A 16,225-nucleotide genomic window follows, 5' to 3' on the forward strand; every position below is an offset into this window, starting at 1 on the left:
CAGGTCAGGCTGCAGTGGCCGGGAGCGGCCACTGCACTCCAGTCTGGGCAACAGAGTGAGACTCCAACTCAAAAAAAAAGGAAAAAAGAAAAATGACATTGATAGTTTGTTAGAGATTGAGTTGATTCTGTAGATTACTTTGAGTAATATAGGAATTTTAACAGTGTTGATTCTTCCAATTCATGAACATGGGATATTCTTCCATTGTTTGTGTCCTCTACAATTTCTTTAATAAGTGTTTTGTAGTTCTCCTTGTAGAGATCTTTTATCTCCTTGGTTAAGTATATTCCTAGGTATTTTAGCTTTTTGACTGTTATAAATGGAATTGAATTCTTGATTTGATTCTAGTTTGGTTGCTACATGACAGGGCTACTGATTTTTGTGTATTGATTTCGTATCCTGAGACATTGTTGAATTCATTTATCAAGTCCAGGAGTCTCTTGGGGGCGTCTTTAGTATTCTGTAGGTATAAGATCATATCGTTGGCATACAGATATAGCTTGATTTCTTATTTTCCAGTTTGAATATGCTTTGCTTCTTTCTCTTGCTCTGTCTAGGACTTTCAGTACTATGATGAATAGGAGTGGTGAACGTGGGCATCCTTGCCTTGTTCCAGTTCTGAGGGAGAATGTGTTCAACATTTCCCTATTCAGGATAACATTTGATGTGGGTTTGTCACCATATACTGACATTTAGAAAACAGAATTTACTTCTTTGGAAAATCAGAGCCAGATACTTCTTTGGCATTTTCAAAGTATGCTCATCTTGGGGCTAATTTGTTTTGCTTTGTCCACCATAATAGTCAGTTAGGATCAACCAAGTACAGATGTTTATCTATAACAATACCTAGAGGATTCTTTTTCATGGAGAACTTCATAAAGGTAATTGGAGGATTTATTAAGTTAACTTAATAGAATTAAATTAATGGAATTGAGATGGAGGCTATGGAATTAGGATATATAGTTTACTATATGCATAAATATATAAAATAAACTATAAGTAATATACACTGGAGGTGTGACAAGCTTTTAGTTGTATTTCACTAATGAAGAAAATGAGAACCCTTAGCCAGGGTGGCCAGTCTAATGGTCTGTTATTCTGCTTCTCATCCTAGTCATTTTACCCCATGTATCCAGCAGAGATGAGGCCCTCTCTTATTTCCAGGCCTTTAGTTTTATTTTTTAATAATGCAATTCTTGGTTGGTTTTTATAAGGGTTTGCCTTGCTTCATGTGCTCTGTGCAATGCTGACTGCCTACTTTTCTTTTTAACCCATGAGTGTTGTGAGATTTTTGCAGAACTCTGAGTTTCTTTCATTTGGTGCTTTGCCTGATTTGCACATGGTGGCTACAGAAGGGAGTTATAATCAGGAAGGAGTACTTCTTGATTATGGTAGATTTTGAAAATGTCTCCTTCATAGGACAGAATTTTTTTCTACCTAACACTATTAAACATTCTTCAAGCACCTTGGTTTATCATTTCTTTTATTAATATTATTTTGTATATTATCCATGACCACAACAGTCAATTTATGAACTTATGTCATTAGTACATTGGCATTTCAGAGAGAAAAAAATATTATTGGCTTTGAGTCCTACTGATGTTATGTGATGTGTGAGTTTCAGCAATGGATAATGACAAAGTCATATATTAACTGACAGCCAATAAATATTTGTAGTTATTGAAGGTGGTATTTGGGTTCTTTTAAGCTAGAAAGAAATTGAATTGTATTACTGAGGACACAGTTGTTTGCAGGAAGGAGGTTGCATCACAGGATTATGAAGACCAAGGCTTCAGTAGACTGGAAGAGGTGAGTTGGTTTTGTATTGTAGTCTCAGAGTGTGAAGCCAACCCTGTTGCTATGAGGCTCAAGAAGCAGAGGGAGTTGATGTCTCATGATTGGGTGAGTGGGTTACAAAGAAAGAGGCTTTGGATTTGGGTTCAAAAACTTTTCTCAAGGGTCTACTATGTGCCAGGACTTAGGGTACATCATGGATATTTTGGAATGCATACATCATTTTTATCCTCACAACAATCTTATATTATAATCTTTTTACCATCATGGAGTTGAGGACCAACCAACTAAGTCCCAGGAAGGTTAGCAGGGCTGCCCAGGATCACTCAACAAGTAAGTTTAAGTATAAAAAGCAGGATTCAGGATGGGTGCAGTGACTCACGCCTATAATCCCAAAACTTTTGGAAGCTGAGGCAAGAGTATTACCTGGGCTCAGGGTTTTGAGACCAACATGGGCAACATGGAAAGACCCCATCTCTACAATAAATTTTTAAAAATTAGCCGGACATAGTGGCACATGCCTGTAGTCCCAGCTACTTGGAAGACTGAGGCAGACGAATAGTTTGAGTCCAGCAAGTCGAGGCTGCAGTAGCTGTGAGCATGCAACTGTGCTCTGGCCCTCCAGCCTGGGTAAAAGAGTAAGACTCTGACAAAAACAAATAAACAAACAAACAAACAAAAATAGGATTCAAAACCAGTTCTGGTTCTGGTGTTCTTGGTGTTGATGTTGAGATTATTGATGGTCTCACACACACATACACACACACTTCCATGTATTTGAGCTTTGGTGGTGATGGCATCCAAGCTGTCCTTGATGAGCTCGCATTATGAACAGTAGAGCTAAACCCATTGAGCTGAAAAACAGAGATGAAGGAGCCAAGGAAACCATAAAATAAGGTAAATACTTAGTGAGAATTTAAATGGAAAGTTGGTTAAGGATGGACTCATCAACAAGAGAGATGGGTATAAAATTCTCACTCTTCTTTCCCTCCCTCCCTCCCTTCCTCCCTCCTTCCCTCCTTCCCTCCCTTCCTCTTTCTTTTCTCTTTCCTTCCCTTCTTTCTTTCTTTCTTTCTTTCTTTCTTTCTTTCTTTCTTTCTTTCTTTCTTTCTTCTTTCTTTCCTTCCTTCCTTCCTTCCTTCCTTCTTCCTTCCTTCCTTCCTTTCTTTTTCTTTCTCGCTCTCTCTCTCCTTCCTTCCTTCTTTTCTTCCTTTTTTTTCTGAGTGCAGTCACCCACTTTGTCACCCTAGTTGGAGTCCAGTAACACAATCATGCTTTACCACAACCCTATCTTGACTCCCTGGGTTCAGGCTGTTCTTCCACCTCAGTCTCCTGAGTAGTTGGGACTACAGACACATGCCATCATACCCAGATAAAAAATTTTCTTTTTTAGAGACAAGATCTTGCTATGTTGTTGACCTGGAACTCCTGGGCCTGAGCAATCCTCCCACCTTAGCCTCCTAAAGTGCTGGAATTACAGGCATGAGCCACCATGCCCGGTCCTTTTAACTTCTTTCTGTGAACTTAATGTTACTTTTATTTATTGTGGTTTTGTAGAGACAAGATATCTGTTTGTCACAGAATTCACAGAATTGTTATCAATTTTCATTATTAAAATCAATATGTCTAATTGAGGAGAATGATAATTTGTGTGTTAATGTAAAATTTAACTTGTACTAGCATCATTCTCACTTACACAGTTATTAAAAAGAGATCTTATTCAGGATTTTAAAGACTAAGTATTCAATACTTTGAAACTCCGTTACATGATATGATTAAACATTCATTGTCTTGAGTACTTTTGATCATAAGCTTATATATAATAGAGACGAGTGCACTTTTTTGCCTTATGTCATTACAATAAGCTTTATGTATACCCTTCCTAAGTTAAATTTTGAATCAAATTAAATTAACTGTATATCAGGCTCCCTCTATTTTACAGTCTCAAAATTGAATTGAGACTATGATGAGATGTGTATTTATTTTAAAAGTAAAGAACTTCACTTATTTCATATATCAAGCCATAATTTCTACTAAGGTTTAGAGTTTAGGAAGACAGTTCTTTTAAATGTACTTAATTAATCTTTTATTTCTAGTAACCAATAACGTTTACCAAGTATTTACAGCTGCATGGCAACACTTTCATTGCTACATGGAGGACACTCATAATCTACTGAAAATAGAATTTGTATTTTATTCTCATATATTTTGGAATGTGATTGATTTTGACTTTGTGTCTTTTGAACAAATGCTTTTGGATAAGCGGTCAACTTAGTGTTGTGGTAACATATTGATTTACTAACATCCTTAACTAACCAGAATTTCTTTTGGGACTGTGTTTAGTTTGCAAGAGAAAGGGACAAATGACAAATCAAAAACAGTATCACTTTTCTTTCTTTAATTTCCAGGGAATGATCAAGGTCACATAGATTTAGCCTAATCTCTTACCTTTCTGCATTTGCAGTGTCACATAATGATAACTGCTCTTAAAAGGACGACCCAATTCTAACCTCTTCCACAAGAGTTATTACAACACCCTATGTCAAAGAAAGATTTTGTTATTCCAGCAATTGGTCTTCAGAGTTAATGAATATGTCAGTAGAGATTAATCATTTGGTTTTTTTTTTCCCCCTGCAAAAGAGATGTTATAACTTAGGGTCACCAGCTGGCACACCTACACTGAGTGCCTTGGTTTCTTTCAAAGGTGTGGGTAAGGTTTAGGGAAACCAAGAGGGGTAATTCATGGTCCTTGCCCTTTAACTGTGGACGGTGGAAGAATACGGCTACCATCCCCGGGCCTAAAGAATTAAGGGAAGGACAGTTAAACAAAGAGATGGTGCCTCCATTTCCCAAGCCTATCTGGAAGCCATGGTAATCCTTAAGATCAGCTTCCCAAGGTTCAGAAAGTAGAGGGTGGAGAAAGGGGCAGAACCAATCTGGAGGGAAAACAGAGGGACTGTAGCAAAGAGGAGAGGAGGTGAAAAGTCAATAAAATCAATACTGCAGCTCTGGGCTTTGACCAAAGAAAGTAGTAACTGGAATAGCATATTGAGTGCTGTTCCAGTTACTACTGCTACATAACCAACCATGCTAAACTTAGTATACTAAAACAATCATCCCTTTATTATGCTCACAGATTCTGTAGTTTAGAAATGTAAATCAGGGCTGTGGGGCTGCTGTGTCTCTGCTCCACTATTTTTGGCACCTAGGCTAGGAAGACTCAAATGCCCAAGGGCTGAAACCATTTGTGTACACCTGTATACACATGATTGGCACCTGGGCTGGGGGTCCAAAGACTGGGCTCATCTGGAGCTGTTGGATCAAGCATCTACACATAGCCTCTCCAAGGGCATGAACTTCTTACACCTATGCCCTTGTGTTCTGAGAGTAGATGGTCTTTTCCGAGCTATCCTCTAAAGTCACACAGCATCACTTCTTCTGCATTTAGTCCAAGGCTGGAGGAATTAGATTTCGTGTCTCAATGGAAGGATGACAAGGTCACATTGTAGAAGAGCATACTGAATGGGAGAATATTGTTGCAGCCATCTTTGGAAAATATAAGTTGCCATGAGCACAGTCATTAAGGCAATATGAATGAATATAATTTTGAAATGCTCTGACAACAGTTACAACAATTTTCTAGGTTAACCATAAAATTTTATTAATCAGAATCCTCTTATCTAAGGTTTCAAATAATTGAACTTTTGTCTTCATAGATTATATAATTTTTTTTTCCAGAGACAGGATCTCACTATGTTGCCCAGGCTGGTCTTAAACTCCTGGCCTGAAGCGATCCTGTGGCCTCAGCCTCCCAAAGTGCTGGGATTATAGGTGTGAGCCACCATACCCAGCAGATTATAGAATTTAAAATGTAGGAGACACTTCCAAAGATCAACCAGCTGAGCTTTCTACCTCAAACAGTCTGAATATCATTGCTCTCATTTCCCTGAAAAATAAGCCAAGGGATGTGTAAAAGGGAAAGTAGGACCATTGAAGATGTATTTGTTTTATTTATTTAACCAGAAATTGATAAGGAATGAAATTATAAATTAAATTTTAGCAAATTAACATACAAGCATCAAACTTGAGAAAGCACTTGGCCAGTTTTGCTTTCCTATTATATCAGAGAAGTATGCCTACTGGGTTGAGTTCCCCTCATTGAAAATTTGGGTTTAACTTAGTATATGTCATAGACAAGAGCTGTCATATACAAGAAACGCAATGGCTGGGAGGATAGAAGATTAACGGTCATGTCAGTGGAGAAACTGACACATGGTTATCAACTTTCCCTTTTGCACTTGATGATATCTTCCTGGCCGGTCTATCTATTCATCTCACTGCTGGTCTAGTGGATTGACCCATGCAATGTTATTAACTTTCTGAGGGGGGATTTTCTGTAAGGTTTTGTGCTCTTCTGGACACAGGAGCACTGAACACACTTATCTTTGCTGTTCACATACAGAAACAAGCTTTTTGGGAATGTTTCCAATCTGATCAAGTCACCTTACAGTTTTTTTTTATATTTTGACATCAAGGACCCAAGCTTTAATGAAACTTCTAAGCAGCTAAATTTTTTCTTTCTCCTCATCGACAATGGCAGGTACCTGACAGCTTCTCTGACATCAACTATTCCAGTCACTATTCTACTGATGTTTTCTGTTAGTTGAGAAAGCCTGAGTGATAGAAAGTTTTCTTGTCCTTTTCAAAGGAGAAAAAAATCCTCAAAAAGAACCATTGTTGGTTCGTTTACAAGGATTTACTTACTATTTTGCAACTCCCTCTGTTCACTTTTTAAGTGATGAAATGCCACCTGGTATCTGGGTCTGTAAGCTTGCTTAGGGAATTTGGCTGGGGTGATTCCATGCTGAGGCAGTGTAAGTGATGGGTGGTAGACAGCTGCTGTCAATTCTGCCAGCTGTGTGGCCGCGGGAAAGCCCCTCGGTGTTCTTGGTGGTAAAGTGAGGAGGTAGCTAGCTCACTGTATTGCTCAGGGCCTTTCCAGTTTCTGCAGTTCTGTACACCGGTGAGCCCACTCAAGGCCTGGATGTCCTGAGAGCTCAGGGTGCCAGACTTTGTACAAGTTTGCTGCTCTATCCCATAGGGGTCTTTGTCTTCAGTGTTGTCTGCTAGCATTCCACATTCAATATGGAAACACTGGCTCTTTTGCAAGAGATGTCTACTGGCTCCCTCGCTGCCCCTTTACTTCTCAATCCATACATTCTGACCAATGCTCTAAATTCTCTTGCTTATGATGTCTTAGTTAGCAAAACCAGTGATCTTTTTTCTTTTTTTGACCTATATAACTTCACGGTGCCTCAGTTCCTCTGTCTGTCGAGTAATGATAATGATTGTATTAATCTCATCGGGTCATTGTGAGGTTTTGGCTATTATACATAATAATGCATAATAGATAACACACTGTGTATATAAATACAGAGAGAGCAAGAGCAAACGAGAGAGAGAGAGAGAGAGAGAGAGAGAGAAAGAAAGAAAGCTAGCTTAGGACATTTCCTGAGACAAGGCTTTGCTTGCCTATAGACCCATGTGTGTCCCTTACTTACATTATTTACCCAGTCTCTGAAGGTAGCAGGGTTATCAATGTTTGCTATCAAAACCCTGTACTTTAAAAAACTAACATCTCAAACTTTATAACATTATTTTTAATTTTACTCCTGTCTTTCAGAGTTGACTTAGCCTCAACTAATAAAGGTCTCTGTCTTCTTTATTATTTTATTAATCGAATAATGTAGCAATTGTCTTATAATATCTGATTATATCTACTTTTATAGTTTAATTCGCACTTTTTTTTCTATTTGGCACGTGTGTGCTAGTCCTGTCTCCACACCTGGATCGTAATCTGTGCAACAGCTTACACGATCTGCCTGTATGATCTGCAGTCCTTCCTAAGCAAGCTGTCACCCCTGCCAGCTACAGCATGAGGGTGATTAGCAAGAGGTCCTCATTCTCCCTCCCTACTTTAAAAACCAAGCAACTTTTGAACCACTTTGCCATCACCTATAATCATGATTGGTTGACATAATCACCACCTGACCATGAGCATGTGGGCTCAGGATTCAATATGTGTGAATCTTTCTGTCTGACCCCAGGTATCCGCCGCCAGACTGCCCATTGCATAAAGAAGGGTCGTGGGATGGTGAAAGCTACATTCTGTAACCCAGAAACACAGCCCAATGGGAGACAGAAGAAGTGCTATGAAAAGGCTTGTCCACCCAGGTAACCACTGCTCACAGCTGGAGCTCTGTGTGTCTGCCTACAGTGATGTCTGATTCAGGAGTAACCTGATGCTTGCTGCTATGGAGGACTGTGTGGCTTTAGTATTGGAATAAATACAGGAAAGCAGTTAGAGGTTTCTATAGCTATGCCAGTGGAGCCCGTAGCAAGCTGCGAGGACATTTTCTCCTGAGAGCAGTATTTTCTTTTTTCAAAGAGACATGTTCTGTGTTCAATTGTTTGATAAGACTAAGTCCTAACGCATTGTTGAAGAGAATGCTATGTAGATAACTCAAAAGTTGCTTAACTGATGGGTTTCGCTTTTCCAAGGGCACTTTGCCAACGCAGCTATAACATGCAGACAATACGTGGGCACCTTTAGACCACAGTGCTGCCCGGAAGAGTGGACTTACAGAGATAGCTTTCCTAACCTGGACATTATAGGATGCTAAGCAGCATCACTGGCCTGTATTTACTTAAATGCTGGTAGTACCAACCTCCAATCCAAGTTGTTATAATAAAAAATATCTGCAAGACCTTGTTACATATTCTCTAGAGGGCAAAGTCACCCTCAGTTGAGAGCCACTGCTGTAGAGCTATTCATTGACTAAGCATATTGGTTCAAGATATTGGGATCCTAGAGGCAGCTGGGATGTTATTATGATGGGGTTATGTTAATAAAGGGTGGGAGGGAGGGAAAAGAGGAGGAACAAGGAAGGAAGGGAAGGAGAGAGGGAGGAAAAGAAGAAGGAAGGAAGGAAGGAAGGAAGGAAGGAAGGAAGGAAGGAAGGAAGGGGGCTGGTTATTTCTGGAGAGTGTTTTCATTCTCTAGTGACCTTAAACATGGATATATTTATGCTACAGATTCTGTCAGGCATTCATTCCAGTTCTAAGCAGATACCCTAAGAGGATTTTAGTTAAACAATAGGGGACTAGTTGGTATCATAATTCAAACAGGTGACAGGTTGAATTCTAAAAAGAGCTAGAATGTGATGAATGCCAAAGAACTAAGTTAGAAAGAAAAGTCAGGACAATTTGGTGAAGGAAAGCGATCTCAATCTTTTAAATGTTCAAACAGGCAAGACCCAGAGGCCAGCACATTCTCATTTCAGAGTCACAGGTTTATTCTCTGTCCAGTTCTATGGTTTCTTCTAGGTAAAAGGCAGGCTGTGAAATCCAAAGCTTGACTCCCACCTCTATTGAGGCAGGACGGAAATGCTGCAATCCCCTTACCTTACTGAGACTTTTTCCTGTGACTCTGTTGCCGGGACCAACTAGGAACATCAAGGGAAGATTAGGCCAATACAAGATTTTGTAGGTAATTGCAGTTACTCTGTTACCTTTTCAGGGAAGAGTGAGTCAGGAAAGAGACTTTCTGAGAGCTTATCAGTCACCTGCTACTCACCAGGTCTGTGTATTTCCATCATACTTGCTTTACCTCGAAGTTAATGAGCCTTGCCTATAACTTCCTTGTGCACTCCTTCGATAGTAACCACTGCATCAATGCCCAGGACTCTTAGCACTCTTTTCAAAACCACTCTTTCTGTTGCATCAGCTATCTTCTTAAAACTACAGTAGTTTCTTATCATTGTTTTTATCCCTAGGGCTCAAATTCTCACTTATATTGTTCTAAGTTGTCTTCCTTGGCTTTCATAGTATGGGCAAGTACTGTATTTGTTGAACACCTACTGTTTCCCATGAGAGAGTCAATGTTGATAATAACCAAATAACAGTTACCATTTATTCAGTACCTAGTTTACTCTTGTCCACCTGTTGGAGACACTTGAGATAGTTTCTTTATTGTCCTCAACTACTGGGAAAGATAACATGACGATTTTTCAGAGGAGGAAATGCTTGTTAGCTCGCTCAATATCATGAAACTAGTAGGTGGCAGAAATGTGAATCCAGGGCTGTCTGTCTCTAGAGCCTGCAGTCTCTCCACACAGTCCCTGCCCTCCTTGTGGCTTCATGGTTCATTGGTATCTCGACGTCTCTTGGCCCTAAGAGCGGTGTATTGAAACAAGATACATGATTCTCTTTTCTCCTGCAGTGCTTCTTAAGTTGAGCACACAAATACACCTTGTGGATTCAGAGTAGCGCCCTCTCAGGAAACCAGGAATGAAGTCCTGGCAGTTAAAATGGAAGTGCTGATATCCACAAATAGGAGCTGGACTGCCAGACAGCCACTGTGCAGTCCCAACTGGGCAAATGTGATGTCCAGAACCCAGCTTTTCCTGGTAAGCTGATGGTCATTCCTACAGCTGCCACTCCTGCCATTCTATAATTATGCTTCAAAGAAGGAAAACAACCCATCTTATTCCCCAGCTTCTAAGGTTGTGTTGGAAATGATCTGAAGAGTTCAGATTGTTCTGAGCAATTTGAAGAGTATATTTAAGGAAGGAAAGCAAAACATAAGTGGTTTGACAAGACCTTTTAAATCTTTGTCATTTGGTAGCATTGTTTGCTTTGATTTAAGCTTTTTTCTCTGCTGGTATCTATTCCCAAGGTCTGAGTTTCTTGGAGGCTGTTTCTGTACATGATTAATGCCTGAGCCTCAGTTTGTGGTCATTAAAGATCAACAAAATTAGCAGATCAACCCTGAATTGACCCAGTTTGAGCCTCAAACTAAAGATACAGACTTCAGAAAAAAATATTAAAGATCACAAAGGTGGTTTTGAATCCCCAAAGTAAAATGGTTTCCCTTTTTTTGTTTTTATACCATAGTTATACCTGCACACATAATGCCCATTCACACACATATATACACTTACATACACATGCATGTTTACAATCTATGATATCTGCATTTAGGGGATTACTTGACCCCAGCTAGTTAATTTTATTAAATTATTGGGTTTTTAAAATTTATTTTGTCCTCATGATATGTGTGTATACATATTTTCTTTTCTGGAATTTATATTGGTTTATTTAACTTATGTGGACTAAGACCTTTAGCAAAAGTAACAATTAGAAAGTCATATATGATGATTCTATTATGCATCCCATTTTTTGTAGAAAAAGATCAGACTCTCTAACTTGTTTAGAGATTTTGACTCCTGAAAATATTGACCAAGCTTAATGCAATGGGTATTTCTGAAAATTTCTGAAAATGCATCCCAAAATAGGATATAAGAAGCTAAATAGAAGTCCACAAAACAGTCAGACATAATGGCTAATTTACAGAAGTACTTTCAGCTTCTGCAAATATTTATGAAATAGGAAAGGATGGATCTGACCTCCAGATGGTATATGAGAAGATAAACATTCAGAGAAATTTGATGCCATGCCCTAGGAGAAAGTCTGGAGAGAAAACTGGTAATTTTTAAGAACTCACTATTTTCCAAACCCTTTCCATATTGCCATATCATTTAATTTTACTGGCAACCCTAATTGGTAGGTAATTTTATGCTCGTTATACAGATGAGGGCTTTAAAGTCTTCACAAAAATTTTCCTAGGTCATGTAGCTACAAGTTGTAGAGTCTGGATTCGAACCCAGATCTGTCTGATGAGAAGCATCTGCTTGTGCTACCATACCATGCTATTGTCCAGGACCTCAGGATAAGCAGGTTTCAGAATCCACTCAATTTTAAATATTTCTCTCACATTGAAACACAACAGACAGAAAAAACGCCTAACTCTAAAGCTAAGTCATGCACACAAATTTATAAAGGGATTAAAGAAAAGAAATTAAGTTTAGTTGCTTTATGGAGAACAAATAAATAACAAATGAAGATTGCTCTGTTGATATTATTTGTTTTGGCAAGCTTAGTCCAGTAGTTTCCTTATATATCAATTTCAATTGCAACATCTTCCTCCGTCACCTAATTTCCTTGGTATCTGAAAAGTTCATACCCATCATTCAGAGTTGTCATTTCCTTTCCCAGAGGGATTTCATGGGCAAGGTTTAATCTTTTTTTTTTTTTTTATTTGGGGATCACTTTTCTTTAGTAATATCTTGTTTTTACAGACAATTTCAACATTCTGTGTTCTTCCCCAAAGGAGTATTCAAGACACATTTTTTTTTAAGTATAGCAAAATTTTCTGATTAAACATAAGAAATATGTGTTACATGGCCAATGGCTTTCAGGACAAAAGCTTGGCACAGCATGTTCCAAAACAGAGTAACCTGTCAGGAAAGAAATTATTAGGAATTAAAGTGTATCTGACTCCAGAAAGAGGTCATTTGAGTCTCTTCCCCCTACTGACTTCTCTCTGAACTTAGTTTTTGGCAAAAGAAAGCTCTATTAGGCCACAGCTGTGATGGTGCCTAGCATATCCAGGGTACTCAGAAAACATCTGATAGTAATCCATTCATTCTGATGCTACATATAGGTTTCAGAGCACAAAAGGATGGCATATGACTGAAATCAAGCCTTCTCAATCTCAACACGATTGCCACTTTGGGCTGGATAACTTTTCATTGTGGGGAGCTGCCTTGTTATGTTGCTGGAGGTTTAGCAGCATCTGGGGCCTCTACCCACTAGATGCCAATAGCCACCCAACCACCTTCATTTGTGGCAATAAAAAGTGTCTTCAGACATTCCCAAATGCCCCCTCTGAAGAGAAGTTGTGGAAATCTCCACTAATTGTGAACTTCCGGTGTAAAATGAGATCACTGAAACTGGGCAAAAGCCAATGAAAAAGGGGAGAGGACTGAGCATTGTGTGTATGGGGGACAAGAAAGCTAAAGAAAATGAGGTTGGAGGAACAGGATGCGGTGAGAATATGGAAACACTGTGTGCACAGAGCAAGGAGCTAAGAGCACTTATATTGTAGTCATGGTTGTGTCAGAGTTTGGAATATCAGTTGAATTGGATTTTGGAATAAAAATACTATTAGGGAAAAGATGAATACAAAGAAAGACAATAATCACAAAAGTTGATTTTTTTTTTTTTTTTTTGAGTTGAATTCTCACTCTGTTGCCCAGGCTGGAGTGCAGTGGCATGCTCACGGCCACTGCAGTCTTGACCTGCTGGGCTCAGGTGATCCTTCCACCTCAGCTTTCCAAGTAGCTGGAACTACAGGCATGCACTACCACGACTGACTTATTTTTTGATTTATTGTAAAGATGAGGTCTCATCGAGTTGCCCAGGCTGGTCTCAAATCCCCGAGCTTAGGCAATCCTCTTGCCGCTGCCTCCCAAAGCGCTGGGATTATGGACTTGAGCCACCATGCTCAGCCGTAAAAGTTGCTTTTTTAAGGACAGTACTATTTTTAGCAAAAATTTAACAAATTCAGATGTGGACTTTTTATCTGAGTAATGAGGCTTAGAAAGAATGGCACTTCATTCTAGTTTATTGGTGATCAGAGCTGCCAGAGCAAGCAGTGATATGGGAGTCAGTCGAAGCTAGAGAGAGAAGAGAGGTTCAGAGGCTCTCTAGCCCAGCCTTCTCCTTGATCTCAGAGAGAACTTGTATCCAAACTACAGTTCCAGGACAACTGTCACCTCTTCATGGGTCTCAAATACACACACACACACACACACACACACACACACACACACACACACACACACTCTCTCTCTCTCTTCTATATTATGCCTGAATCATGCTAAAACAGAGCCCATTCTTTGGAGAAAAATTTAGAGACAGTTAAATTCATTTATTTGGTACCAAGAACACAAGTTGTTTCCAACTCTGACTTAATATTAAGTCATCAAGGCTCTCCTAAAAACACCGATGCCTTGGCCCTATCCCAAAGAAACTGAGTCAATTAGTCTGCAGTAGGACCTGGCCACTGATGGCATTTTAGATCTCTACAACTGATATAGCCCCGGTAAGAATCACAGAGATAGCCCAGTCCTTAGGACTTTTACATCATAACTAGGAAAAGATCAACTAATGTTTAGTAACTAAAGAACGATGCAATTATCCAATTGTGTGTTAGGAGTTGTGAAAGAAAAAAATATTCAGTGATACTAGTTAAAAGACAGTAAGGAAGACTTTATTCAGGGCCATCATATTAAGTGTAGGGACCCCAGCAATGGGATGTTGAAGTGGAAGAGAGATTAGCCTCAACTCCAATTATAACATGGGCAAGTGGGAATTCATGACTGAGAAGCAGGGTAGGGGACCAGTGGATGGAAAATTACTTAGAGGAAAATCAGAATTAAGGGAGATTCTGGCTAAACTGACCTACCAAGATTTTTGCTGAAAACCAGCCAGAGTGACCAGACACCTGGGGGATGGTGGAGATTAATCAATCAGATGCTGAGAATGATCAGAAATCAAGGTTGGGATTTCTTGCAAAACTGACTTAGTAGAGTTCTTTACTAAAACTAGATTTTGCAAGGAAATGCATGGATGGGCTTAGGAGAAGGTTCAGGAGCCTGATCAGGAGTTTGACCAAGCAGAGAATCTTCCTCAGTGTCATCATTCTTGTAAGAGAAAGATCAATGGCAAAAACAGGAAAAGTCAGGTTAGTTTATTGTCAATTCTGTGTTGACTAAACCAGACAAGTTGTCTTGTTGGGGACAGAATAAGTATGTGGACCAGGTCTTTCATCTTGTTGAGCTCTTTGCATCTTATATCGCTCTTCTCACCAATCCTCAGAGCACATTAAATCTTCTGTTATAAATCTTGTTATTTATTTAGAAATAAATATAGAATTTCCTATAACTATAAGAACAGTATTCACTTAGAAATCTCCTAGAAGAGGTGAGATTATGGCAGACACCCAAAAAGAATGAGGTGAACAACAGAAAACAAGTTAGCCATCCCTCCTGAGCCCTGGACCTGGAAGACCTTTGCAGGGGTCGGGGGTGGAAGTGGAGGAGATCATTTTCCCATTAAGCTAGTGACAAGCTCTCTTAGTCCACTTTTGCTGCTATACTAGAATACTTATAGACTAAGTAATTTATAAAGAACAGAAATTTATTTCTCACGGTTCTGGAGCCTGGAAGTCCAAGAGCAAGGTACCAGCTTTTTCTGGTACAATCCTTCTTTGCTGTGTCCTCATATGGCAGAAGGCAAAAGTGCAACAGAGGACAAACATCTCCTCACATAGCACAAGAGTGAAGGAGAGCAAGCTAACTCCTAACGCCATTTTTATAGTGGCTTTTTATTCTCATGCCCTAATACCTCCCATTACACCCCACCTCCCAACACTGTTGCACTGGGGATTAAGTTTCTAACACAAATTTTGGCGAATACCCTCAGACCATAGCACAAGCAAATGCAATATGTTCCCCAAGAGGCTCTTCCCTAGGAAAACAGGAAGGTCCAGTGTCACTTTGTGGTAATACAGCTAAAAGCCTTATAACAAGTAATTAGATAAATTAGGTTTTCAATTAACTCAAATTAAGGCCTTTTTAAAGTGACAATTTATATATTCCCTTGGCCTGGCCTCCTTTGGTAAAGTCAGAGGTAGAACAAAGTAATTAGATTAATGCAGTAGGCACTTACTTGATGTCACATCATCCTGTTCCAATATTAGCTCTTTATCTACAACTGTTAAACATCAAAGAATAAATAAGTAATCTCAATTACTTATTCACTGAAGAATATGACAGTATTGAGGAATAGCTTTCTTCTGATTTTTTAACTTGAGATTAAAAGCATAAGAATCAAATGAATTCTGCCCAAATAAATTCAATGTTTAGTAAACAAAAATAACAAAGTAAAAAGTTTTGTCTTCTTCAAAATTATCAAAATTAAATTCTATTTCAAAGTCAGGGGACTTTCTTAAAGTCAGGAATAAAGAAATTCCTGCAACATACTATTTCTCCTCAAAAAATAGAAATGTTGCGCTTTATCACTACATGAAGGGATGAAGACACAAGCTATACATAGGAGCAATGGTGGACCCAAACCACACTCAGTGAAGACACTTGTTTTGTCTTCAGTGTTAGGGAAGATTTGCACAATGATGAAAAAGGGAGAGAAGAACGGGCTCCCAGGAGGGCTTCCTGCCATTTTTTTTTTAACTTAAAAAAAATTTTTTTAAAGATGTGGGGTACAATTCAGGGTTAGGTATAAAAATTCCTACCATTTACAAAAGTCACTTCTGTGTAATCAGTGAGCTCACATCCTAGAATCTTGGCTCATTCATGATAATGGGGTCGAGAAAGGGCACATATAACTAGTTTTTCCAGAGAATCAAGAATATTAATTTAGCCAACAGTTTCAGCTGCTCAACTTGTTAAGAACAGCTGAGAAGTAAAAACACTATCTTATTTAAGTTTCTTCTTTTTCTACTCCT

At 39.0% G+C, this 16,225-nt stretch overlaps 1 protein-coding gene across 1 annotated transcript in view; it reads left to right on the plus strand.

Annotated features, from left to right (window-relative positions):
- The window catches only part of LOC103249837 (A disintegrin and metalloproteinase with thrombospondin motifs 12), a gene marked incomplete at its 5' end in the record, with an annotated part of 154,497 nt that overhangs the window by 84,224 nt on the left and 54,048 nt on the right, over nt 1-16,225 (plus strand). Inside the window, one exon of the mRNA XM_008048455.2 lies at nt 7,902-8,028. Within this exon, the coding sequence (XP_008046646.2) occupies nt 7,902-8,028 (127 nt within the window). The remainder of the gene's footprint in view (nt 1-7,901; nt 8,029-16,225) is intronic.

Source organism: Carlito syrichta, unplaced genomic scaffold, assembly GCF_000164805.1.
Source record: "Carlito syrichta isolate Samal-C Ts95f unplaced genomic scaffold, Tarsius_syrichta-2.0.1 Scaffold123581, whole genome shotgun sequence".
In the NCBI taxonomy this organism is placed as follows: domain Eukaryota; kingdom Metazoa; phylum Chordata; class Mammalia; order Primates; family Tarsiidae; genus Carlito; species Carlito syrichta.